General features: G+C 37.1%; 3 protein-coding genes across 6 annotated transcripts in view; 2 read left to right on the plus strand and 1 right to left on the minus strand.

The window, feature by feature from the left end:
- LOC111322915 (pre-B-cell leukemia transcription factor 1) overlaps window positions 1-2130 on the plus strand; it is a 10154-nt gene extending 8024 nt beyond the window's left edge. For both annotated transcript variants that reach the window (XM_022926143.2, XM_022926142.2), the window contains one exon: window positions 20-2130. In XM_022926143.2, the coding sequence (XP_022781878.1) occupies window positions 20-198 (179 nt within the window). In that variant the 3' untranslated portion in view covers window positions 199-2130. The remainder of the gene's footprint in view (window positions 1-19) is intronic.
- On the minus strand, window positions 1718-18278 carry LOC111322882 (GTPase-activating protein and VPS9 domain-containing protein 1). Its single transcript, XM_022926099.2, has 14 exons — window positions 17251-18278; window positions 16698-16829; window positions 15711-16145; window positions 14010-14190; window positions 12539-13561; window positions 11544-11787; window positions 10530-10670; window positions 8700-8834; window positions 8236-8362; window positions 7477-7543; window positions 7262-7376; window positions 6723-6795; window positions 6027-6092; window positions 1718-5585 (listed from the first exon to the last, which is right to left on the minus strand). The coding sequence occupies exons 1-14, from the start codon at window positions 18247-18249 to the stop codon at window positions 5310-5312; spliced, it is 4014 nt and encodes a 1337-aa protein (XP_022781834.2). The 5' UTR covers window positions 18250-18278; the 3' UTR covers window positions 1718-5309.
- A 1789-nt stretch (window positions 18279-20067) lies between these two features.
- Window positions 20068-25250, plus strand: part of LOC111322899 (kinesin-like protein unc-104) — a 35144-nt gene continuing 29961 nt past the window's right edge. For 2 of the 3 annotated variants that reach the window (XM_022926118.2, XM_088757752.1), the window contains exons 1-4: window positions 20068-20465; window positions 22847-22923; window positions 23755-23831; window positions 24716-24815. In XM_022926118.2, coding sequence (XP_022781853.2) covers window positions 20366-20465; window positions 22847-22923; window positions 23755-23831; window positions 24716-24815 — 354 coding nt within the window. In that variant the 5' untranslated portion in view covers window positions 20068-20365. The remainder of the gene's footprint in view (window positions 20466-22846; window positions 22924-23754; window positions 23832-24715; window positions 24816-25250) is intronic. The other variant, XM_088757753.1, reaches the window with a different exon arrangement.

A 25250-nucleotide genomic window follows, 5' to 3' on the forward strand; every position in this document is an offset into this window, starting at 1 on the left:
TTTTACTTATGTCTTTTAGGAAGTCGCAGTAACACCCCCTCAGATTCCTTACCAGTCTCCCAAGAGGACAAAGATGAGCAAGGAGGCCCAGAGTTCTCTAGTTTACAGGGGCTGACTGAAATGACCAATGCTGACTTTGACTCACGTGGAAATGATCGGTCCAGGGATGAACCTCCATCAAAAAGAACAAAGATGTGAGAAGTACTTGATGGACGGAAATGAGGGGGATTTTGCTGGCAGGCTGTGTTTTGTGTTCAAGAAAACTGGAGTGGACACTAATGAATTATTTGAAGATTTTAGGAGGTTATGTGCTGAAAGATTGATTTAAGAAGGTGTGCCTTGGTACATGTAGGTAAAATGAATCAAAGAGGCCTTGATAAACATTGGATGTGACTTTACATTCTCAGTTCAGCTCATGGTGTTGATGTATGAAAAAAAGCAGTGGCTTGCTAGTGCTAGTGTGTTTACAGGTTTTGGTCTTATAGCTTTTGTCAAGAAAACTGCTATAACTGATCTCTCTGTTTGTTTCATGATGTGACAGCAAACATGGAATGGCTGCTTTCGCACTGCTATAGTACCATCTGTGTATATTTGGGAATGAGAGCAAACTGAGAAGATTATGTTTTTAACAACTGGAATACAGAATGTAATCAAAATTATAGTATCTACTCTAATATATGAATGCAGGCTTGGTTATAACAATTAAAAATGATTTAGAAAGTTCTAATTAAAGCTCTTGTATAGCATTAGTCCTTGAAAGTCATCAGCATTGGCATAAGCAAGTCTTACTTGCTCATCATATTTCCAAATAACTAAAAATTAATCCTATGCCTCAGAAAACCTGGAATGTTTGATTGCTATATGAACAGTGTGTAGGATGCATTTCCCTCGTGGTTATTGGCCAAGATGCAGTATACTCCTTGATGTTATTGTTTTGTGATCAATGTCTGTTTTGCACTTTACATGAAACTAAGATTGAATGGTGATGGATTTGTCACTCAAAAATTTCTTGCACTGGGGAAAAGTAAAGTGTCAATAGTGTAAGACAAGCTGATTAACTGTATCACTCCCAAGATCTCATTAGTACTTCTCCTTACAGTCTGCTATACAAGACCTTACAATTCTTATGATGTACGCTTTGACAATCTGGTATTGGATCAGCTAGTAATCCCCTAATATTATTGATATTTTTCTTTATTCTCATCACTTGTGTTCTTGATATTCTGTTAATAATTATTGTAAGGAGAAATTCTATAATTTTAGTGTGAGGAATGAATTGCAGTCAATTTACAACTTAGTTAAGTAAAGGTAATTCTTTTTAGGTAATGCACCAATCAATTTGAAGCTTTAAGATCCCTCTACCTCTCAGGATTTGGCTGTCTCCTGTGCTGTGTGTGTGTTGGGGGGGGGGGACTTGAACCTAGCTTAGCTTGGGGGAGGGGGAATATGAACAGGAAGTGTCAAGTCTTCCCAGTGGTATACAAGTGTTACATCATTAAATATGAATGTGCTGAAGGTAAATAGTTCACTTTTGCAAGTGATTGGCCCAGAAAAAATGTCTATAAAGCTTGCTTATTTTTCTTCTACACAATTTTTGCCCAGGAGGTGGGAATTTGAGCAAAGAGTTGAAATGCCTGGGGAAGGGGGAAGGTGTTGTAGCTTTGAATTGATTAATTTATTAAACATAAATAGGATATAGTAAAAGAGCAAAATTGAGTCTTATTTGTTGTATGTTTTATTGATTTGGCATTTGTAGTTTCTCATACTTTCCAGGTCCTCTCTGGATATCAGCCTTGTTGCTGAATGGGCCACCCTGGCTAAATAAAGTCTACCTACCCTCCTACTTTGTTTTTCATGTTTCACAGTGACAGAAACAAAAGAATTAGTTGTATTGTGGACATACATATTTTACAAGGATGGATAAACTGAAATGTGTACATGTTGTTTTGGAGAAACACTCAAGTGTAATTCTGGTCTTATTTTGTTAGTGTACATATGTGAGTTACTAGCAGCATAAATTTTTAATATAGGTGAATAAATATATTATTGTCAATATTAATTGTTTTAGCATAATTATAGTTTGGGTTTGATACAATAAGACAATGCTGGTGATTAAACATATGAAGATCATTGACTTGTTGAGAAACTCCAATTCCTTACCATCTTTCTTATTCTACTTACAAAACATAATGCTATCAATAGTGCCAATCTTAGCATTATGCAGGGCATGCATGGTATGAACTTTGTAACAGGTCTTGCCCAACGTAGAGTCTGTGGCTCAGTGGTAGAGCATCAGGGCAGGGAAACTAAAGGTCTAAGGTTGGATTCCTCATAGGGATGCAAATTTTGTTTTTTTGTCTCACACTTGAAACAAGATGAAAAACTATCTTTCCCCATCAAATTTAATTGATCAAGGATTTAACTTTAAGGTGAGATAGGTAGCCCTACAAGTTTGGGTGTTGAATTTCAGGTCACTAGGTCCAGGTAATAGACCTAACTAGCTCATTGTGTTGTGTTCTTGGACAAAACCCTTTACTTCCACAGTGCCTCTCTCCATCCAGGAGCACAAATGGGTTCAGGTAAATTGTCAGGAAAGCCTGATAAAATGTTGGGAGTGACCTTCTGATGAACTGGCATCCCATCCAGAGGGGAATACTTGCATCATGCTACAGAAACCTGCACAAGCTTGTGCTAGATAAGCCACTTGGCACCATTGCACACTCTAACTTATATTTCAGTACAGTGTCACCCCTGAATCAAACAAAGATCATGAGAGTAAGAAGAATGATGACCAACTAATGAGGCTCTCACTGATTATTAAACAGAATTTCCTCACCAGTGCAGTGGAGCATTACTAAATTAAATGTAATCCCAAATTACTCTCCACACCAGTTTGAAAACTACCTTATCAGCTTCATAATGATTTATTCATTAAGTATTTATTATGATTTATTCATTAAGTACTTGTAACAGCCCTTCAGACACCAGGTTGATAAAATCCTCAAGTTCAACTAAAATAATAAAAAAATTGTCACTATGTGTGAGTATTCACATTTTTCAACACCTAAGCTTGCAAGCAGGGCCTTAATAAATTCCTTATAGACCTCTCATGGGCTCGCTTCATAACCCTTTATCTCCCACAATCAGATTTTTAACACTCTCCTCTAGCTGCTAGACATTTCCTTATAAAAATGGTGTCACACCAAGATATCAACTTCTACCAGATAAGTTTGAGTATTCTCATCACCTGAGAATGAGTAGGGACATTATAGGGAGAAATTACATGTTAATCACTTCTGGGAGTTCAAGGGCTAAGGCCTTGAACTGATTCCCAGGTGAAAAACTTCTTGTGCTACAGTGGTCATGACGAAGGGCTTGCTTGTAGAGTAGCACTGCTTTGGATAAAATTAATTATTTTTAAGTTATATAAAATAAATCCATTTCAAGTTTACATGACATTCTTGACTCCTACAATGGAACTGCTTGGTAGCACCATGCTGTCTTCTACCTTCTAAATGGCAGGTTATCAATAATCATAGAGCTGCTACATCTTACAAATGAGCAGGGGAAATCTGGAATTTTGAATGTGTACCTTGAACCAATAATTATCACAAGAAAATGTAAACACACTGTCCCAAACACACCCCTTTTTTTACAAACTATCCCAAACAGTTTCCAATAAAAAGTCAAGATATCTTTCTTAAGTTTATACCTATATGCTGTTATAAACATAACAGGAGTTAAAACCATACAACATTTTAAGATACTAAATACAAATTTTTTTCAACTGAACATAAGTGCTTTCTCAAGTTATGGTTTGAAATGTGAGACAAAATATAAACATGGCTTTTCTGGGATTTACTGGTATAGTGATAAGAAAAATTCTTGTTGTAAAAAAGTAAGAGCACATAAGATCAAGAGTACATTTACAAAATAATGAAATCTATTACCCTAATCTCGTGCTGCAACAACTGGCACATTTGTAAAAATAATGTGATGTATAATTTTCAAATTCCTTTGTCACTAAACAACTTAATCTTCCCTTATTCTAAATATATATTTTTTGCCTCTTAGAGCTGTCTGTTTTTGATACCTTTCACCTTGCAGCTCTCCTTTGATTCAAAGGTGACTGTTCGTGTCTCTAAAATGACAAATGAAGTAACAGTGACAGTAAAATGTCTAAATTAAAGAAGCCATAATTATAGATACACTTATGATCAAGTTCATCCATAGGTACTAAAAGTTGGAATCACCTGAAACCACCTGAAACCATCTGAAACCACCAATGAAACCACCTGAAACCATCTGAAACCCACAAGGAAACCATCTGAAATTACCTGAAAATATCTTGAAACAATTTAAAACAACTTGAAAGCACCTAAAAAATTATGGGTAACACCAGAAAATAAGTGTTAACAATTGAGTTTAACCATGGGGAGCCTGGCTTATGGATATCATATATAATGCCCTACAGTACAGAATAGGCACCACAAACAGGGCTATAGGCTTTTTTTTCCTCAAAATCTCAACTATCTAATCAATTTACTTAGGCAGCGGAAGTTAACGCCACCATTCATCAGCTATATTCTGTCATTTGCAGTAAAATACCTTGCAAAAAATCCACATATATTTCACTCTTGCAAAAACAAAGTCAGTGAAATTCTACGTCACGATATGAATTCATCTCTGATTAAAAAAAAACACAATGTTCAAAATTTCCTTAGGAGGTTTGAAAGTCTTCAGGCCTTCCTGGGCTTTTTCATTTATAATTTGCATGATCCCGTTGAAACAACTTCATGTATTTCTTTCGATTTAAAACAGTTTCTTCTTTGCATTCGCGATTGCATGTTGATATTGTCACGCAAGTGCTTTGTCAAGAAATTAATTTGCATTTTCCCGTGCAACTCCCAGCCATTTGTAGAGCTAATTGAGTGTGTTTTCAACAAGAACAATGGAATGTTTCCTTGAAGGTTTCCTTTGTGGTCTTAGATGGTTTCAGGTGGTTTCAGATGGTTTCAGGTGGTCTCAGGTGATTCTAACTTTTAGTACCTACGCAAGTTCATCTCAGACAACTCATTTTGTTAAAGTAGTACATTTTGGTAAAGTAGTACATTTTGGTAGACTTCATTAGCTGGCTCCCGAGGAGTCACTTTGCTGTATCTTTGGACCAACCTTTTCTCACTTTAACAAAATGAACCAGCTCCTTCATTTTCTTTTGCCTTTTCAACTCTCTACTGTCTTCTTTCAAAATCAAGTTGAGTTCTCCCTTTCAAAATTGTGTCTGATAAATCTTTTAACCTCAAATTGCTTTAGTTAGAACCATAGCGCAATGTTTTGATGAAGGCGATAGCTGCACAAAACTGCATCCAGTAATAGGCCTCTTCCCCACTGAGCCTCTTGTCATAGAAGTTATTAACATATTGCATAGTAGACAGGAGGCCTTCGGGATTTGCATGTATTACCACATACACCAAGGCTGGAACAAATTCATCTGCACCAGGCACACTAGTTTCACTTGCTAAACACAACAGGTTCATAATGGTGACACAACATCGCTTGACACACTTTAGTTTGTCTGTAGGTGTCTAGAGGAGTAAGAGAAGAACCTCAAATTTAAACACTTATTACTCTAGTTTCTGATACTTCAACAAAGCAAATCTTGAGAGCATTATTTTTATTGAAAATTTCACTACCGCTAAGCAAAATTTTTATTCATCGGTTATACAGCTGCTGGTGAGCAAGTCAAGGGATGACAATGGCAAACAATATCGCATGCCCTGTGCATCGACAACTTAGAAAAAAAGAAATCAGTGTGCTACTGCAATGTTGGCACCAAATCGAGAGAAAAAGGACACAACCAAAGAGGATTTGGAGAAGACCAACAATGGAGAGCCAGGTGATGTATTATTCACCTTGACAGGGAGCCATCACTCAGGCAGTGTGAAGGACAGAGATTTATGGAGGAATCAGAGCCCCTTGTTCCCTCTTAAGAATAAGAAAAACTACTGAATAAGTTATGCAATTACCTTGTACGCATTAATTGCAAGCAGTTCTTTCTGAGCTGATTCCCAGGGTGCTTCCTTGCGGTACATCTGTTAAAAAACTAGGATGTTAGCCTTCTACCCAATCCACATTTTCAGTTTGGTCAAAAAAGAACTACATACGGTCAAACCTGTTCTAAGCCACACTGTATTGAGCAGTCACCTAACGCATTAAGTAGCCAGTTGCCAAAGTTCTGAATTTGTTTCCCTCTTAGTCACTCTAATGTTCACTTCTATCAAGCGGCCACCTCTATTGAGTGGTCACAGTTGCCCTTTATAAAGTCTCAACCCCCTGCTTTTATAGTCCTCCACTCAAATTGAACAGTCATTGAGAGAGGGACCATTCAAATAAAACTAAGAATAATCTTTCAAGTAATTTTTAATCCATGTTCCTCTTCCAAAATCAAAGCAAGTAGTATTCTTGAGCAAGATTCTGTACATTAAGTGGTCAATTATGATGTAATATAAAGTGGCATTGTTTTTCATTTTTTGTAATTCCCCTTATCTTTGGAACCCGTATTGAATGCTCATTCTGCCATTCCCCACAGGTGACCCCTTAATACAGGTTTGAATGTACAAATAATAATTAATGCAATAAAAACATTCTTTGATCAAGTTGCACCAAATAAGGATTGGGCACAAAATGGTACTGAAACTTTTTAAAGATTTAGAATTACATACCTTGGGGACTCTTACAGCTTTGTGATTGGGATGAATAACTTTCTGCAGGTTGATCACATGCTCATGAAATGTGCTGAGTAAAGAAACACAAATAAGACACTGAGAATATTGAAGGAAAATTTCAGGAATAAACCCAATTACCAAAATGAATTAGAGCCCACTAAGTTTTAAGCAAATAATAAGCTGAATTGAAAAAGCACCAAATTCGCAGACTGCAAGGAGAAGCTTCTTGTCTGGTATTCTAACAAAAAGCATAATAATTTATGTCTACATGTTTACACCTTTGGGTGGAGAAAGGCATTGTCATGATTGACTTAATTGTCTTACCCACATAGAAATGTCCTTGGCCAAGGACCATATACCTGAAATTTATGACCAGAGTCTAATATGCTACAATTTGCACTGCATTCTAGACAATTAATCAGTTAAATAACAAATACCGGTAACACTTTTTAGCTACATTTCCAAGGCACTATTATTATAGTGACCACGGTCAAAAATCTATCAGTGCAAAACCTTCAGTTTGGAGCACAGCTCACCTATCTATTTGTTGGTCTACTCCACCAAAAGGGTAAAATGCAGAAATGTAAATACTGCTCATGATGGCACGTTCTATTGCCACCAAGGAATCCTGAAATTGTTCTTCACTGACACCTGCCAAATCAATTGAAAAATCATACTTGTTGGATAATTTGACATACATGATTGCGTATAAAATCACTAAAGACATTCATTTAGAGCTGATGCCTTGTACCTGACCAGATGGGATGCTTTTCCATCTCCTCCCCTAATGTCTCTAGGAATTCCTCAAGCAATGCACACTGCCAACAGATTTAAAGAATATTATTTTGTTTGGAGGGTTTTTACATGATAGCCACTTGCAACCTTGCTGGTTACCCTAAAGGCTTTCCCTAAGCTACTTGTGCTTTCAACTCAAGATGTAGCCCAGAAACCATGGCTGTAAGGCTTGATACTGATGTGGTCTTTTTTTCCAGCAATGTCAGCTTAAACTGGAGCTTGAAAACATTTACTACAGGACTAAAGCTATGTTTACATAAAATGTGAGTAATCTATAGTGCAGGATAGGTAAGCCCTCGTAGGAGTCACTGTTGAATTAAGTCTGTTTCCATTATTTTGTTAACATTACTGAAAAATAATTAATAGTCTCTGTTGCTGTTTAAGAGCACAACTCACAAAATTCACACAATACTAAGGGTAGTTTGCTCTTAATTTTCAGGTCACTGCATGCCCAAAATGTCTCTTTGCTAGAAAACTAATGGGTGTACAAGGAAGGAAGGTAGGGAGCTTGAGGGGGATGCTTTGTACTCCTTGCAAAATGCTTGAATGTATTTTTCCTTTGTTTCTCCAAGAGTTCATGGAGCACTAAAACCGTTATTATCTGTGCATAACTACCATAGCATCTGACATGTTCAATATCGGTTACATGCATATAGCATAAGAACTACCTGATGTCAAAACACCAATGAGAGTGCAACACTTAATTGTGTCAAACCTTTTCATCCGGTGTTGGCAACGATTGGAAATCCTGGGTAAATTTGTTAATCTCTCCTTTCTCCTTTGACTCAAGAAATAGCTTCACACAAGAGGTTGTAAAGTAGGTGCGGCAAATGATTTTGTCTCTATGAGTTCAGAAAAGAACCACTGATCAAAAGTTATATTCAACATCATCAATACCATCTTCATTACTGAGAACATGCAAAACATGTACAAACAGTTGTTTCAGAATGATGTAGTTGTACAGTAGTTGGGCCTCAAATGCAATCTCACATAATTTTCACAGCCAAGGACTGTACCTACAATGTAATCTAGTACACGACTGTTATTTTTCAACAATAATCTTATGATAAGATATAATGTCTGTATTTTCTTTCAGTCAATTTGGTAATAATATCTGAGGACCTAAAATTACTTGAGAATTAACCAATTTCAATAAATGCCCAATTTTAGGAATATTACCTTTCCACTCTTTCTACTAATCTCTCCAAGTGTGAATGAGTCGCTAATAATCCTTGATGTGCATTGACCAAGTACGCTAAGTATGGAGCACGGGCCTTATAATCCTCCTGTAGTGATTCCAGAAGTCTAGCAAAGCTACAGAACAGTGACCACAAGTTAGCATTCTGCACAAATAGCTCCAGGCATTTCTGTTTGGGATCATCTAGTTTGGTTTTACCAAAGAACACATTTTATTTATTTATTTATTTACCAGTTAAGTCCTCACTCTCAACAGAGTATTACGGACTGCAACCCACCCATCCCACCCCAGGGGAGGACATCCATCACACAGTGATCTCGTGCATGGGAAATTAACGTCTCCTACCCCTAACCCTGCAGGAGACAGGACCTACAGTTTATTCATCCTTATCCGAGAAGACTAGAATGTCTATCCGTTTCCTGATATTATAGAAAGGTAGCACATTCTCCTCAGTAATTTTAAGACCTTGAGTGGTGGTTCGGTTGAACCCTCGACCTCCCACTCAACAGTCCAATGCTCTATCCATTGAGCTAACCGGGAGGCGGTAGCTAACTGCGAGGCATTTGCTCTACTGGAAACGATTACCAGTAATCCCAACATTAGCATTCATATTCTCAATGCTGTTCTCTTTACATTTCCCTTGAAACTAATGAGGAGAATCAATTTGACAGTCAAAGCCTGCCTACAAGCCAAGCGGCTTATTGGGCCAGTGCTTAACTCCAGTTTCCGTAGCACGAAGCGACTGAGAGTATTTCTACTCCCCCCTGGATGGAATGCTAGTCCATTGCAAGGTTACCCCCAGCATTAAATTTGCTGGTACCTACTTAAACACCTGGGGGAAGAGAGGCACTATGAAAGTAACGTGTCTTGCCCAAGAACTCAACATGATGTCCCTGGCCAGGGCTCAAGCCCTGGACCACTTGATACAGAGTTGAGCGCACTAACCATGAGGTTACTGCACCTCGTTTGGATAATTAAGAGCTTCTTAAATTGATGACCATTTCCTTTAATCTCATGAGCTTTAGATTTGACAGAAGGGTGCTATTGTAAGGAGAAATTGGAGGCCAAACACTCTTAAGGGGTGAAAGGGTTATTAAGCAACTTAAAGTAAACCTCTCTTGGAGAAATAAAAATATCAGAAGTAAAATCATGGTTCTTTGCAAGCAACCTCATGACATAGAAGCTAGAAACTGGCAACAGCCCATTAATATCAGGGCTACCCTGAAATTTAACTCTAAGAAAGGAAATTACTTGAATGTGAAGTCTAGTGAGAACAATACAAAGAGCAGCTTGTAATGATTATTTTACTTTTATTTATCACTTGCCTTTATCATATATTAAAAGGGGAACAAAGCTAATTTACATAGCTAATACACAGGAATTACAAAATAGAAAAAGGAAAAGGTAAGGAAGTCTCAAGAAGCCATGAAGGCTTATTATGAATCAAGTGTGCCATAAAAAAGTGCATTATTATATGGTTGTGTCTCACAAGGACTGAGAACAACCAAATCCACGAATTTGATTGGCTGAAATCAATAGTGAAAGCGGTCTAAATTTTCCCATCTAGACCGGCATCTAGACCGGCATCTAGACCAGTCTAGAGAAAAAGGTACAAAGAATATAAAGAATTGGCATATAAGACACAGCCATATAATAAACATCTTTTTAACCGAGCTAGGTTGGTCTGTATGGGAGGATCTTGATCCCGGTCGCTGGTACAGACCTCACTGCGTTCGGTCTGTACTGGTGACCTCAGTCAAGATTCTCCCATACAGACCTCCCACTCAGTTAATAAGAACTAAGTATTGTACCTTTGTGGTGGAAGGTCCTTCACACTCCTTATTGTCTCATGTAACTGAGCAGACAGAGCTCTGTCTTGAAGATTAATTGCTTCAGCAAGTTGTACATGGAGGAATGTCAACAGTTCTTGACATTGAGATTTACCACTCACACTGAGAAAAACAACATTAATTTAAAATACTTTTTTACAACTGAAGACACTGCAAGAAATTTGCACATCACTGATCCACAACTTTTAAGCATTAGAAATAGAGCTCAGAATTTTAATCTTAATTATTGTATTATAATCATAATCTAATTATCAATACCAGTTCTAAACTATTCAAGGAAGTGAGGAGGAGCCTTTTGGTTGTTCTCTTCAATTTCTTTTTATCACTTATTTCCTTCTATCACTTATTTCCTTCTATCACTTATTTCCTTTTACAATCTACTGCAAATCTACAGTACAAGCACTTCATGTGGCTATGAACAGTACCTTGAGGAGGGGGGCTTTCATATTTTCGGTTTTGACCATTTTTTGGATCGCTTTTTCGGTTTTTAGGCCAAAAAGGTTCAGGTTTTCAGTTTTGATGCTCAGAGCGGTTTGCTGATTTTACGTGTTTTTGCAGTCGGTTTTCGGTTTTCACAAAAACTCTAATGCGGTTTTTGGTTTTTCCTTTTTGACTCCTTTTAAGGTGAAAATGTAGTGGTTTTGTTGGGTTTGCATGCGATTTTCGGTTTTGCTGCCTTTTTCTCCCATTTTGTGGTTTCCCAGAGGCCCCAATGTTCCCCTCCTTGAGAGAATTTGAAATTAACCGTTACACCCTATAATATTATTGGTACACATATTCTCCATACTGTTATCTATACTTTTCGTAGGGTACTGACAACAATAATATGTTGAAAAATCCTGAGCTTCCTTATATTAGTTGATGATCATTTCCTTTCACCTGAATGTGTGATTCAGGGGCGATATTGTAAGGAGAAATTAGATACTGGTCATTATTAGGGGTCAAAGCCTAGGGTTAAATGAATTCAAAACTGACCTTTTTTCTGGCATCTTGTTTTCTGAATGAACCATGGGAAGATTTTGAAAGTCAGCTTGGCAAAGCACCAGTCTTAGTTTTTTCTTGGAGTTTTCAAATTTTTCCTCCTCATCAACAATATCATCGTCCTCCTCATCACTTTCATCATCATCATCATCATCATCACCATCTGCAACATTCAACTTTCCTTCTTCTGCAGTAGAACGTGCAATATCTGTGTATTTTTTTATAACGTTCTCAATGTCTGTCAAGAAAAAAAACTTACGAAAATTAGTAAAACTGGAATCTGGACATGAACAAAATAGAGATCCTTCTGTGATTGATAAGGACCACAAAAGTAAATTTGCACCAAAACCTTCTCACGGGTGTCTTAATTTTTCCCTAAAATGCTTGCCCCTTCAAAACAAAATGCATTTCTCATGGAGAATACGTTAAAAAAAAAGCAAAGCAAATAAGTTGAACAAAACCACTAGCGTTTGACTTGTTAAAGGAGCTACATGATAATATCTTGTTGAATAGTGCATTCTATTTGAAGGAACCTACGAGTAAAACTTTGCATTAATTCACAATTGTCAAAGGAGTAAAAAGAAAAAACACAAAAGGGGATTAAAGATAGTTAAAGATGTAGGATTCACATATGAGAACGAACTTCGCAGTAAGGAGCACTACGTAAGCAGAAGTGAAAATAAGACCTGAAAAAAAATTAATTTTTTTTTATGAATCTTTTTTTTTCAGGCTTATTTTCACTACTGCTTATTAAAAGTAGTGCTCCTTACTGCGAAGATCGTTTGCATATGCGTTTCTTTAATTGCAGTTGAAATATATGACTTTGATGTAGAAGATTATCGTGAACCAATATGACGAACTTAACAAAATTCAAGGTACACTTGTCTTATGTGACACGGAAATAGCTAGGTATGTTATAATGGTGTACAGTGTGTATAATTATGGTGATCAATCAAGGCAAACTATACAGGAATCATGCCAGTAGTTACCTTTAGGTGTTTTCTCTTCCATTTCTGGGTGTGCCATTCTTTTGGTGATATTAAAAGGGTCCAGTGTTTTCTCAGCCAGTTTCACAAATGCTTTCTCCCCACTCATCTTAGTCTTTCTGTTCTCACGAACAGTTCTTATCTTTCCAAAGAACCCTTCCTTTTTCTTCACACTCTGCTCATCACTCTCCACATTGAGTGGCCCATCAAAGGGGCCTTTCCCTTTGGTCTTTTTCCTGCTCCTAAAATGTCGCTTCAAAGAGGCTGCTCGGGAGCCTTTCTTCTCCCTGGGGACAGGTACCTCGCGTTCATCATCAGCTGTGCTTGACGACCCGCTTCGAGGTGGAAACTCTGAATCAAAGCTCAAGAAACTTGCTTGGCTGTCTCGGTTGGATCCTTCTCCATAGAAGCCAGTCAATGTGCTACTACTTGTACTTTCACGATTGCTGATCCTGCTGTCTCTTTTCTCATGGTCACTAAGGACAACACTGCGTTTTCGGAACCCATCAGGAGGTGCATCTTGGGGTTCCATACCAGACAAATTCACGTTAGAATTCTCCTCTAAAATGTCACCATGGCCACTATCTACAAAAATGCACTCTTTGGTGAACTCCACTCCACTACTACGTGTACTTGTGGTACTGATGGAACTAATGCGTGTGCTACTACTACTGCTGATGGCACTATCTCTGTTACCTGCAGCATGATTTTCAAATGCAAGAGGGAACTGTTTCTCTACTGGAGTGTTTTCAGTGAAATTTCCTGGTGAAACTGGGGATAAAGGCTGTGGACTCTCACTTTCAAAATCAATCAAATCAACACTGGCAGAGTCTTGCATTTTTGATGCATCTCCTTCCAGAACATCTGGTGTCCTATGTGTTGTGGAATCAGAATTGCTGAGAAGCAAATCAACAGGATCTGTCCCTGTTTTCTCACTTGTGTCAGATTTGGGCAAATCAGCACTGCTCTCTTGGTTAATAGAACCAGCAATGATTTGCTGAGGTGCCGCTGAAAGCTCTCTGTCATCTGAAAAACATATGCCATGAACATAGTGTTTGAAAGTGTAATTACTTGCTTCATACTAAGCTGACGTGTGCAAGGCTGGACAGGTTGATGTGAGCAAGTACTGAAAAAGCTGTCCAGCCCTGCTGCCATTATATCACTTTGTTACAAAAACTAAAGGCAAACAGAAATGAGAAAAAAGTTGGGAGTTTCCTGTTCTGACTTGAAAACGTTAAAAGACAAGTTTTAAATGCGGAACTTTTTTGTGCTTGTGTGGCTGTGTGCCCCCATCCGTCCTGTCCTAATTACAATGAAACTTTCAACAGTTAGTGGTCGTATGATAAGATACTTATTGACTGGGTTTGGTTGAGCTGAATGGGAAAATATTTGGCTCTCATGCGATTACCTTGAGCCCACTATTTTCCCATTCTGCCCTTCCAATCAGTCAATAAGTACATATTGTTACACTCACTATGATGTGTGGTTAGTATTTCCTTGTCATCACTTTCATCTTTGTAACAGCCTTGTTTCCCTTTCTTTGTGACAGATTTGTCTGAAAAAATATGCTTGGAAAACTGAGAAGAACTGCTCCTTGGTCTGAAGTTTTTACTTGTTTCTGCTTCATTCTTGGATGGCTTTTTAATGCCAAGAACCTTGAAAAATTGGACACCTGTTAGTTGATACTCCTGCTTTGAGAAACATAGCTGAGGATCAAGAGCCTTGTTCTATAGAAAATATGTGACCGGGCACAGGATTTCATACACTAACGCTTTACCGTTTAACGAATCAATCGGTTTACCATCTGTTTAAAACGGATCATTAAAGCGTTTAAACGTTTTCTTCATCCGTTTAAATGCTTTGCTTATCCTTTTAACGTTTTCGACAAAACGTTTAAATGGTTCACCTATCCATTTAAAATAAAATACATCCGTTTAACAGTTACATGCATCCGTGTAAGGAGAGCGAGATTTGTTTTCATGATTATGCAAATTTATTTTGATTGACGTGTACGGCAAAATTTACAAAATCCGTGGCTATCGAGTTTCTCATCTTTTATTTCCATTGATTGAAAGGAAACGGAAATTGCTCTATAAAAGCTGTAATTACACATTACTTTACGAAATCGAATGCTAGATGAAACACGAGTGAAAGAAAGTTGAGTTTTGTTACATGCGTATGCAAAATTGTTTTGATTAACCAAGGGTGAAATCTACAAAATCAGCAGCATTTCTTAATGTTTTTCACTTGATAGTGCATTTTCATTTCAGTCAATACGTAGAAGAAACAATGTAGGAACATGAAAAAAAAAAACGACTTTGCTTCTCAATTCTATTTTCTTTCAGTCGAGAATGTTCAGTCCACATGGTATGATTGACAGATTGCTTCCTCTGCTTATACAAATTTTCAAATGCATTGCGAGCTCTCCAGGGTGAGACTCGCTCTCCGCTCGCTTCACTCACCAGTGGATAGCTTAATTGCACGCTAGTAATTTAATTTTATTTAGTTTTCTATTGTTGTCAGTCGAATATTATTAGCATGAAACGTCAGTGTTCCGCATGAACAATTCGTATAATTGTTCGCAACGGTTTCTGATTGATATGTGCATGGCTTCCCGCTGTTCTTTAGCCCTCCTCATCCGTTCAAGGTTTTTGTCCATCCGTTTAACGTTTTGAGCTATCCATAACATAATTATAGATGCTGTTCAACCGTTTAACATTTTAAGCCATCCGTTTATTTTTTTTCTCGGCCATTTAACGGTTTATGGAATCCGTTTTTGGACTTTGCTCTACCGTTTAACGCTTTGGACTATTCGTTTAAACGGACATGCAAACCGTTAAATGCTCCTACTACCTGTTTACTATCTGTTTACAAACCGTTTATTTTTACCCGTTTAACGGAAAAGCATTAGTGTACGAAATCCTGTGCCCGGTCACATAAATTATGTCTGTTGTACTAATTTACACTACATCTGGTTACTAAATGCTCAAACAAAATTTGAGCAACTATTGTTAAACAATTTCTTTTAGGACTTGTGAGCAAATTTTGATATTTCTTGATTCAACATTTTATTAACAATTCTTGTATAAATAGCCTTGATGGGAGATGTACACATACCAGCTGAATGCATACATTAAGTTACAATGGAGACAAAAAAAAGTTACTTGATACCCACTTTTTCCTCAGACTGCAAGCCAGGACATTCAATACCAGAATAGCCAAGTGAGATCACTAACACCTCTTCATCTTCCTTCAACATTAGTGGCATCCGCTGAAGAAACTCCCTCTTGAACCCTTCTGATTTGCTTTCAACACATAAAGGGTTATGCTGCTTTATTATCTTTCCTTCAAACTCAGCTGCTTGAGTTTCTCCCAGGCTTTGCTTCTGGGGTTTCTCTTCTTTTTTTACTTTGAAAGCCCGTTTCTTTTTTGGCGTCTTTGGACTCTCTGTTAAAGACTCTGAAATTGGATGTGTTAGTGAATCTGCAATGGGCCCCACAGGACTAATCTCTGGTTGGGGTGGCAGAGGATGGAGTAACTCTTCCAGCTTCTTGCGGTTAACATCATCTCTGTAGTCTTCACTGTGTTGAACCATTCTAAGAAAGCTTGTCTAAGAGAAGGGACAAAAGAAAGTTATATATACAAGAACTTTTTTGAAAGGCAGTTTACTTCAATGCAGTACAAAAACAGCTATATAATGAGAAAAAGTGTAATTCATTAAAGCTTCCTGGCTTCATACTAACGTCAAAGCTTCTCCTGTTTTCTGTGATATGAAGCAACTAGAGGTAATGCAGCTTCTTCTATAAGGATCTCATGATCACTGATCAAAGAAATGTTTATCTAAAAATTGTCCCTGTTGGTACCATTTGAAATGTTTGAATGATAGAATACATTGATGCATATCAATTTTAGGGTATAAAGGAAATGAAAAGGGTGAAAATAGGAACTGTGACCAACAGTCAAGTGTCTTGCTGAAGATCAGAACACTAAAGTTATGTAACCAAAACCAGAACCACCAGACTACCAACTCTCTAGTTAAAAAAGAGGTTTTAAAAGTAAAAAGTGCACGAACAATACGATATCAAGACATTCTCATCCCCTTCAAAAACAAACCAAGCTAACTGTCTCCTTTTAGATCTGATATCACTTGCATGAAACTCACCAATGCATGCAGCTCATTTTCTGTTATGAGAACTGAATTACGACAAAGGCCAGGAAGGGACTTGTGGTTTGGAAAATCTTGAGTGTCCTTTTGGTTCTCCAATATGGCATCTAAAAATGAAGTCACACAAACCTGAAAAGAAACAAATGTCATTTAAAACACAGCAAAAACAATGAATGCAAGTTGGAACTTTATATATCCAAAACAGAAAATTGTTCATGACTATTGTTGAGAGTGAAGCTGCTTTAACTCATGTAAATACTGGAAATCTGCAACAAGAATGGTTATCAAAGATATGACGGATAAATGGGTAAGCCAGTTCTCAAATGTCATGTGGAAGAAATGGCCATTCCCCTCTCATTGGTTGTTCTGCAATGACATATAATATATAACCCTGTTGTGCAATTAGGCATGTATCCTAATTTCAAGTGGACAGGAAGAGAAGTGCGATACTTAAAAAATTTAATTAATCTTGTTTTACGTGATTAGCCCCAGTTGTCTGAGTGTAAAGGACATCCCTCCTGATACAATAGTCTACACAAAACATACTTACTGGATCTATCCTTGAAAACATGTCCAAATTTCTTACATCCTCACCTTCTGAGGAATATAAATGAGAGTGCAAGCTCTGCAAACAGGAAGCTATGCTTTGCAAGTTCTGTGAGGCTATTTCACTGATTTGAACATCAGACGTGATGCCAAACTGCTCAGGTCGAATTATAGCCGGACAAACAAGGCAATCAAATAACAGATTTAATACCATCGACCTCACTTCCTTGTCCTTCATACCATGGGAAGAAAGAATATTTGCAAACTGACACATTAACCATCGCAAGCTTTGAGGAAAACAATAGAGTTTCGCTTTAAGGTTTTCCACAAATTTAGTGCACTTGAGGGGTAAGCGCTTCTGTAAAAGTGAATCTTCCGAGAGTACTTGCATAATGGGTGCATGTAGAGCCGCTGTCAGATACAACTTTGCGGAGAACAAGCTCTCGATTAAAATCCCAAACAGCGAAGTAAATGAATTCCGTCGATGCTGAAGAAATTTTTCAGGGTTGTCATCTCCTGTGATTTTCAAATCGATCAGGTGTTTCATTAGCATCAACACATAATTTTCATCTCGCGGAAGAAGGCAATTCCCATACAGAGAGTTCAACAACAAACGAACCAGCTGAGAGGTATCTAAATTAATTTTGTCCGCATAAGCCAAACTGGACGCGACAAGCGAGGGATTCTCTCTCAGTCCCTTAAAAAATTCCCAGTATTTTGACTCTAAGTAGCCAAGATGTCTTGAAGCGTCCACAAAGCGGGCAGAATCCAGCCTCTTTACGACCTGGCTACATTCTTCAGGTGAAGCCCTCACTCGCTGAACCACCTTCCATTGTTGCCGAGTTATCCAAGACAAATGGTAGAGTCTTTCACAAGTTGACTGTATATCTATGTTAAGGTTTGATATTTCAGCTTTCTCTTTGTTGACAAACAGTCTCTCTTGTTTCAAACGTTCTTGAAGATACCACAAACAGTCCCAAGTTGTACTCCCGTCATCCGCCATTGCTGCATCTTCGGGTTGTAACAGAAAACTGGCCAATCATGGAGGGTCTTATATGAGATAAAACGAGAGCTTTGATTGGTTGTTATTTGAGGTTTCTAGCATTTCCGCATGTAGTGGAAATTGACCTGAACAATGAGATAACTCAATTAGTATGGAAACTCTTTGGAAAATTAAACAGCATTCTGATTGTCTTTCGATCCAATTTTGTTGAGACAAGGCAGGATTGATATTCTTGTCTTAAAGTCCACGGAGGTGGGGAAGGGTAGGAGCAAAACATCCGCAAAATTAATACACAGACCAGTTTTGTTATCTCAAACGGACACAATCTAATTCGATTCCTGCGGAAAGAAATGGGAAAAAGAAGAATCAATCTGTCAATTTTCCTTCTCCGCCTTTTGGAGTACGGAAGACTACAATTTCAGCACACGCTTACGTTAAGATTGAGCTAAACAACCCTAGCCCTACTCTACCTTGGCAAGATACCAACTGAGCACAAGCTAATTGAAAAAGAGGATTATGCAATGACCGCTCGTTATTTTCGCTTAATCGGCAACAAGTTCTTTTTCTTTAAGTAAACGTACGTCCAAAAAAATAAACAAAACACGGAAAAAGAAAGAATTGATCTTCTAGAGCCAAGCTCTCTTCTTGTCAACAATCGTAATAAGAGCTCGAGTTATTCGTGCTCGTATGTCACTAGAATTATGTGGGTATTGTTAAATTGACCCCTGTTGAAGTCTCCGTTGAAGAGCTCCGGAACGGCACGCAAGGTTTTTTTTTGATAAATTTCCGCCAAATTCAGCAAGCGAAGAATTTGAAGACTTGGCTTCGTTCACTTCCGGTTGACAGGGATGGGACAATATTCTCATTTTTTTTCAAATTGGTGCGATACTGAACATAATATAGCCTTTTTCTTACGATCATCATTACGTCAATATGTCACGTGATATACAACACCAGACAGAAGGATATCTTGCACACTATGTAAATGGTGATCGCTGCCCAGTATTCAATTGCCGATTAAAAAAAAGTGAACTAGACATCATTTATTGTCACTAGCCATCACATTCTAAGCATTATTCACTGTGTTTAGGCATTCTTCCCCTTAGGAGACACCGTGATTCTGCATCATTATATTTCATTTTTCGTCTTTCGAAACCGTTAAACGTCATTCATTATTTTAGAAGGATTCTAAAAATAGCAGGACAGACAGAGTAACAATCGATGATGTACGGGAAAGATCAGGTCAAGAACTCATTCAAACACAAAGCAGTCGGAGGAGGTGGAGATCGATCGGCCACACCCTAGGAAAACTTCTGGACAGTGTCACCGAGCAATCCGGGAAATAGAAACTCCAGGGCAAACGGAAAAGAGGACGCCTGAAAAAACACCTGCCGTCGAGATGAAGAACTGGGGCTACAGCTGGACCACACTCGAAAGGCTAGACCAGTACAGGACGAGGTCCTCAGGGGGGAGAACGTCGATGGTCCATGCTCCAGGAGAAGCTAAAGGCAAACCTTACAAACTAGACTTCATTTTGGAGTCGTCTTTAGTTCATCGGAGAGACTAGATTTGCATCAGACGCTTCTATAGCCTCTAGTTGATTAGCTTTTGCCTTTATTTTTCAAAATCTATAACTGTTACTGTTTTTAAGACACTTGCATCTGAAGTAGTCCTTTCTCATCTGCCATAAGCAAGAAACGATCTTTCTTCCTCTCCCCCCTCCCCATCTCGCCTCTTTCTCTTCTCCCTCCCTCCCTCCCTCATATAGTAGAACTAGCATGAGCTCATCTTCTGGTCAGCGGGCTTACCCCATCGCTAAACTCGTGATTGAAAATATTTCGTGACCTGTAGGCGAGTGCTTGAATTTCCTTGGAATTCGTCCTTTTGCGTCGGAAACAGTTCGTGGAATTATTGCTTTCGCCATTCTGTTTTGCTATTGGAATATGGGAATGCTTTACAGCTGATTTGTGGGGGAGAACTACGCGTCTTTTATTTTGCAACAATGACGGCTTCGGCCGGCCAAAGGACAATGGTGTAATGCAATGGAGTCAAGAGTTACCCAGACTTTTCTCCAAGATATTCAGAATGGTGTTCGGTTTTCAAGCTGCTTAGGAAAATGTCGTCTGTGAAAGTAGCTGTTCGAGTTCGTCCGTTTGCGAGCCGAGAAAACAATCGAAGCTGCAAATGTATAATTGGGATGCACGGAGCTACCACAAGTGAGTTGTTGTCTGCACTTGTAATGATATGTTAATTCGGCTGAAAGTTTATCAGCCATTCAATATTTTGATTAGCGATTTAACAGCTGAAATGAAATATTATTTTTTTTCCTTATATATTTTTATTGGAGTATAATTTCCCAATCTTTTCAAAATGCCAGTTGGTAAATATGGAATTTAGTTGACACTGTGCGTGTCGACTGTTAAATTTCGTATTATTTTTCCTTAAACTATGTTAAGCTAATGCACAGTCTGAAGGCCTTGAGATCTTCAGAACAAAAAATTGTTTCGACACATTTGGTATCATATAGTCACGACAAGACTCGAGAGGGAAATTTTTGATCCGGTATCTCTGAAGGATTTTCTTTGCAAATTTAAAGAAAATGCAATATGCTAATTTTTTGGTTTTGATGGTTAAACATTAGCCTTCTTAAAAGTCAATTCCTCATCCCACATAAAAGAAATTGAAAGTTCCTATAGCTAGATTTATTCAAATTTATTTTAGTGCTGTTTACTTTCTGATATTAACAAGGATGTAATATGATATTGTAAGAGATGAAATTTCAAAACTCAGCGTTAAATGTAAAAAATTCGTACACTTAATTTTCTTAAGATGGTGATCTGTTAATAATGCATGGTTTAGAATGTGGTTTGATTCATGTAAGATGATACTAGAATTATTTGCTGAGATTTGCATTTAATCATACTTACTCAAAAACAGCTGTAGGTATACAGATATTTTAAAGGAATCATTTTCTTGACAAATGAATGGTTCAGCTAAGCAAAGAATTTCAGTAAAAAGTCTTTTGCCTGTCAAAGGTGTTATTACAGAGAAATATTTCAAATTAGTACTTGTGATAGCTTGAGTTGCGTCAGATCGCAATACTGACTGAACAATGTTTCAGGTTAACATTTTACTTAGTCATACTTCTATCTTGTATTAATTTTATGATATCAGGTTTACTTAGTAAGCCTTTGACTGATGCAGTGATCAATACTGTTCATAAATGCATGGTTTAAAATCAAATGGCCACAAAAATTTCCCCCCAAATCTATTTTTTTTCCGGTAGAAAACATAATATTAGGGAGATGCTATAAACACAATGGAGCTTCATTTTAACTCAAGGTTCGAATGAATTTGTTAATTAATATTTAGTCTTTTTTATCCTTGTAAAGAGTGTTCACATTTATATTTTACCAGGTGCAGATTAGCTGGCATTAAGATATAACTATGTAAAACGTAGACATAATACAGTGTATATGCTCTCTTAGAAGAGAAATCAAAACCAAGTGAAACTTTTAATCTGAGATAAAGACAAACTGCTTTTTGGACAGTCATGCAGTCCTGCCCAGGAGTTATAAGGTTCAGAAAATAAATTCAATGGGCCAGTTATTTAAACAAAGTTTAGCCTTATTTCAACAAAACCATATTTTAAACTATCTCAAATTTAGCTGAATCTTTTATCTGAACATTTATTTTTGTGAACACTGTCAAGAGGATTGAAAGCTACCAACCAGTAGAGGGGCATTTATTTAAATGAGAATGACTCTCTTATAGAGAAAGTTTGAGGTCCACTGATTCCATAAAACTGCAGTTTGGGTTAGACATCATGTAAATAGCTGGCCCAAGCTTTTTAAGAATAAAATTGTTTAATATTATTTTGGTCAGAAAAAAGCACAAAGGACGACACGGTGCCTCTTAGTGCACAGGATAGGGGTTCACTGTCAAGTTTTGTTCCTGACCAAAAGAGATGCTAACCTTTGGAAATCTGAAATCTAGTGATGTTTCCTTTTAAGTGATGTCCTGACCCACTTGAATTTTTAGTGGATAGTTTGATATATGATATGAGTGGACATTTTGCTGATTGTTACTATTTTTCCATGTCCATCTGGGGTTCAGAAAAATACTGTGTAACATGCATAATATCCAGGCATAATATCTGCACATATTATAAATTAAAATGTCTTACCATCGAATAAGGTGTATCTATTTCATGGGCCAAACTCTGTTGACTAAGTCCATGGGGTAGTGATTGTTTGTGATGATAATTTATTGTGGAGGGGAACAGGAGAGTTACCACCTCCCACTTCCCATAACACATTCTCCCGCCTCCCATAATTTTGTGCCCCTCTACTTCCTGATGCCCACCCTTTACTGTATTACTCCCATATTTTGATTGAATGAGCAGTGATAAACAACAAACCAGTGCCTATTTAATTTCTGCTCTCACCTCCCGTACTAAGATAATTTATATTTTGCTTTCAGACCTCTCCTACCCCATTTTTCTGGGCTCCCGCCCCCAATCCCTCACCACAATATTGCCGTGAAAGCTATGTGATGCGGAAGGTGACATTATAACTTCCCTTTTTTTTTCTTTCAGCCATCCTAAATCCTCGAAACCTGAGTGAAAAGCCTAAGAGTTTTAACTTTGATTACTCATATTGGTCTCATGATGAAGTAAGGTTTGATAATAAATCTATCTGGTACCTAAATCTTCCCGTTTGGGTGTCCAATTACTTTGCTCTATTTTAATCTTGTAACTGTTTAACTGCTCAAAAGACATTTAGCAGAATTCATGATTAAGGGTTGGGATTCAAATCATTGGTGACTTTATGTGCAAAGTAGAGTTGTGAAGGTCACCAACAATTAATTCATTCACTGTACTGGCTTATTGTAAATTCAGCTGAATGTAACTTGTAAAACCATAATTTAATTAACAGGTAAACTATGAATGTTGCCCACTTTAAGAGTAAACTTAGAACATTAAACTTTGAATTGCTCACTTTATTCCATCATTATTTTATCAAAATTTAATTCTTTAGTGCCAATGTTTAGTCAATAGTGAATAAGTTATGTATCAGATTATAATTATAATTTTTTTTTAAGTTTAAGATTTTTTAACTCTCACTGAAAATTTCAAGGAAAAGTAAATATGCACACACATTTTGAAGGAGCTTGTACATCTCTTAGATGTTACATGTCTTCATAAAGTATTGTACTGTATTGCAGTAAAAGTTCCAATGGGATAATTGTCTCATAGTTAAGAGGGTAAGTTTCTAAAGAAACGCAGGTTCTGCATTGGCGGGGGTGCATAACAAGATAGTTTGGTTCAAGTTATAAACTGATAATTAAATGTAAATTGGCTAACATAAAGAGTTTCTAAGCTGGCACTTGAACGTCAGCCTATGAACTCAGTTGAGAAAACCGAATTATCTTGTCTCAGAGTTAACTGATTAACTCTCAATGCTTGTCATAATGTTTTTCATTTCTTTCCTATTTTTCTCATAGAATGATTCCCATTTTGCATCACAGAAGCAAGTGTATGCAGACATTGGCAAAGAAATGTTGGCACATGCATTTGAGGGGTAAATTAAGGCATGCTTTTAAGTGTACATGAGTCAAGATGTTTATAATTTAATTCTCTAGAAATGTCAACAGTGAACTAACCAATGATTGGAAAAGAGAGGAGAAAGAAGCTCAATAAGCTCTTATTAAGAAGCTGTTAATAAGTGACCAAGACAGAATTTCTCTTAGCAACAACAGTACATTATCAAGCAGACAATTCAGTGATGAGAATAAAGAAAATTATCGATTGGAAGATTCAGATTCTCCAAACTAACATCATAAGAATTGTGTAGCTGACAGTAAGGAGAATTGCTAATAAAATAAATTAAATTGGATCTTGAGAGTGAAAAGGTTTTAATTAATTCCTTTTATCTAATTATTTAAACAGTTATTTACTCATACGAAATCCTGTATTAACACATTTGATAGCTCATGCCACAGTTTCATTTTATATTAGGTTGAAAGGTTGTCTACCTAGTTTGATTTTTAATTTCCTAATATCTTTCTTGACTCAAATTATTCATAATTAGGGTGAGCCATGAGATAAAAGAAAAGAACTACACATCATCCTGGATAGAAGAAATGTTGTTATCTGGAATTAAAAATTACTGCAACTTTCATTACTCTATCAGTCATTCAATTGTTAATTTTCAAGTCAGATTGACATCTCATGAGAATTATTAATATGAATGATGAATATCAAAGCAATCTTTGCAGTGGTGAATACTACTTGAATGAGCAGAAGTGAAAAATAATAATTTGTAACTGCATAGATCGCTTTGATATTCAATTCTTAGCCTGCAGTTCACAAGATGATTTCCATATATTCAGTCAGTCACTTGATATGAATGATGTTGCATTTCCAGTTATGCAAAAAAATTTAAATTGTTATTTTTCTGTTCAGATACAACATTTGCATATTCGCATATGGCCAGACAGGCTCCGGAAAGTCTTATACAATGATGGGCAAACAGGAGGCTGACCAGAAAGGAATCATACCACAGGTGAGATATTAAAGAGCTACCTCAGGAAGACCTAGTCGTGAAGGAATTAAATTCATAGAAAAGAACTGATTGATTCTAAACTAAGAAAGAAATGGAGTGCTCATCTTGCAGTTAAATCTGGGAAAAAAAAGTAAAATTTCTTTAATTTGTTTTTTGAAAATGTTACGTACTTCAGGAGAAGCTCACATATTTCATCAAACGAGATCTTATTAATGACTCTCCTCGATTTCAAGCTGATGGCAAAGATCAAATTTAACTGTTAGTATTTATATTGAAACTGATTCTAACTTTCAGCTGCTAAACATCTCATATAAGTTAACCTCCTTTAGTTAGTAATAACCCTTTCATTCTCAAAAGCAATTAATATGTGATTTCTCGTTCATTATAATTATTATATCACATACAAGAGTATTGAGAGTAAAGAAAAATGTCAGC

This window comes from Stylophora pistillata, chromosome 4 (assembly GCF_964205215.1).
Source record: "Stylophora pistillata chromosome 4, jaStyPist1.2, whole genome shotgun sequence".
Lineage (NCBI taxonomy): Eukaryota > Metazoa > Cnidaria > Anthozoa > Scleractinia > Pocilloporidae > Stylophora > Stylophora pistillata.

What these genes read in the sequence shown, in the direction of transcription:
- LOC111322882 (XM_022926099.2), bottom strand. Translation starts at nt 18,249, where the DNA reads ATGGCGGATGACGGGAGTACAACTTGGGACTGTTTGTGGTATCTTCAA. An exon ending in GCTTGCAGTCTGAGGAAAAA is followed by an intron (nt 14,191 to 15,710) that starts GTGGGTATCAAG and finishes CAATTTTTCAAG; the next exon opens with GTTCTTGGCATTAAAAAGCC. An exon ending in AAGGACCTTCCACCACAAAG is followed by an intron (nt 8,835 to 10,529) that starts GTACAATACTTA and finishes ACTGTTCTGTAG; the next exon opens with CTTTGCTAGACTTCTGGAAT.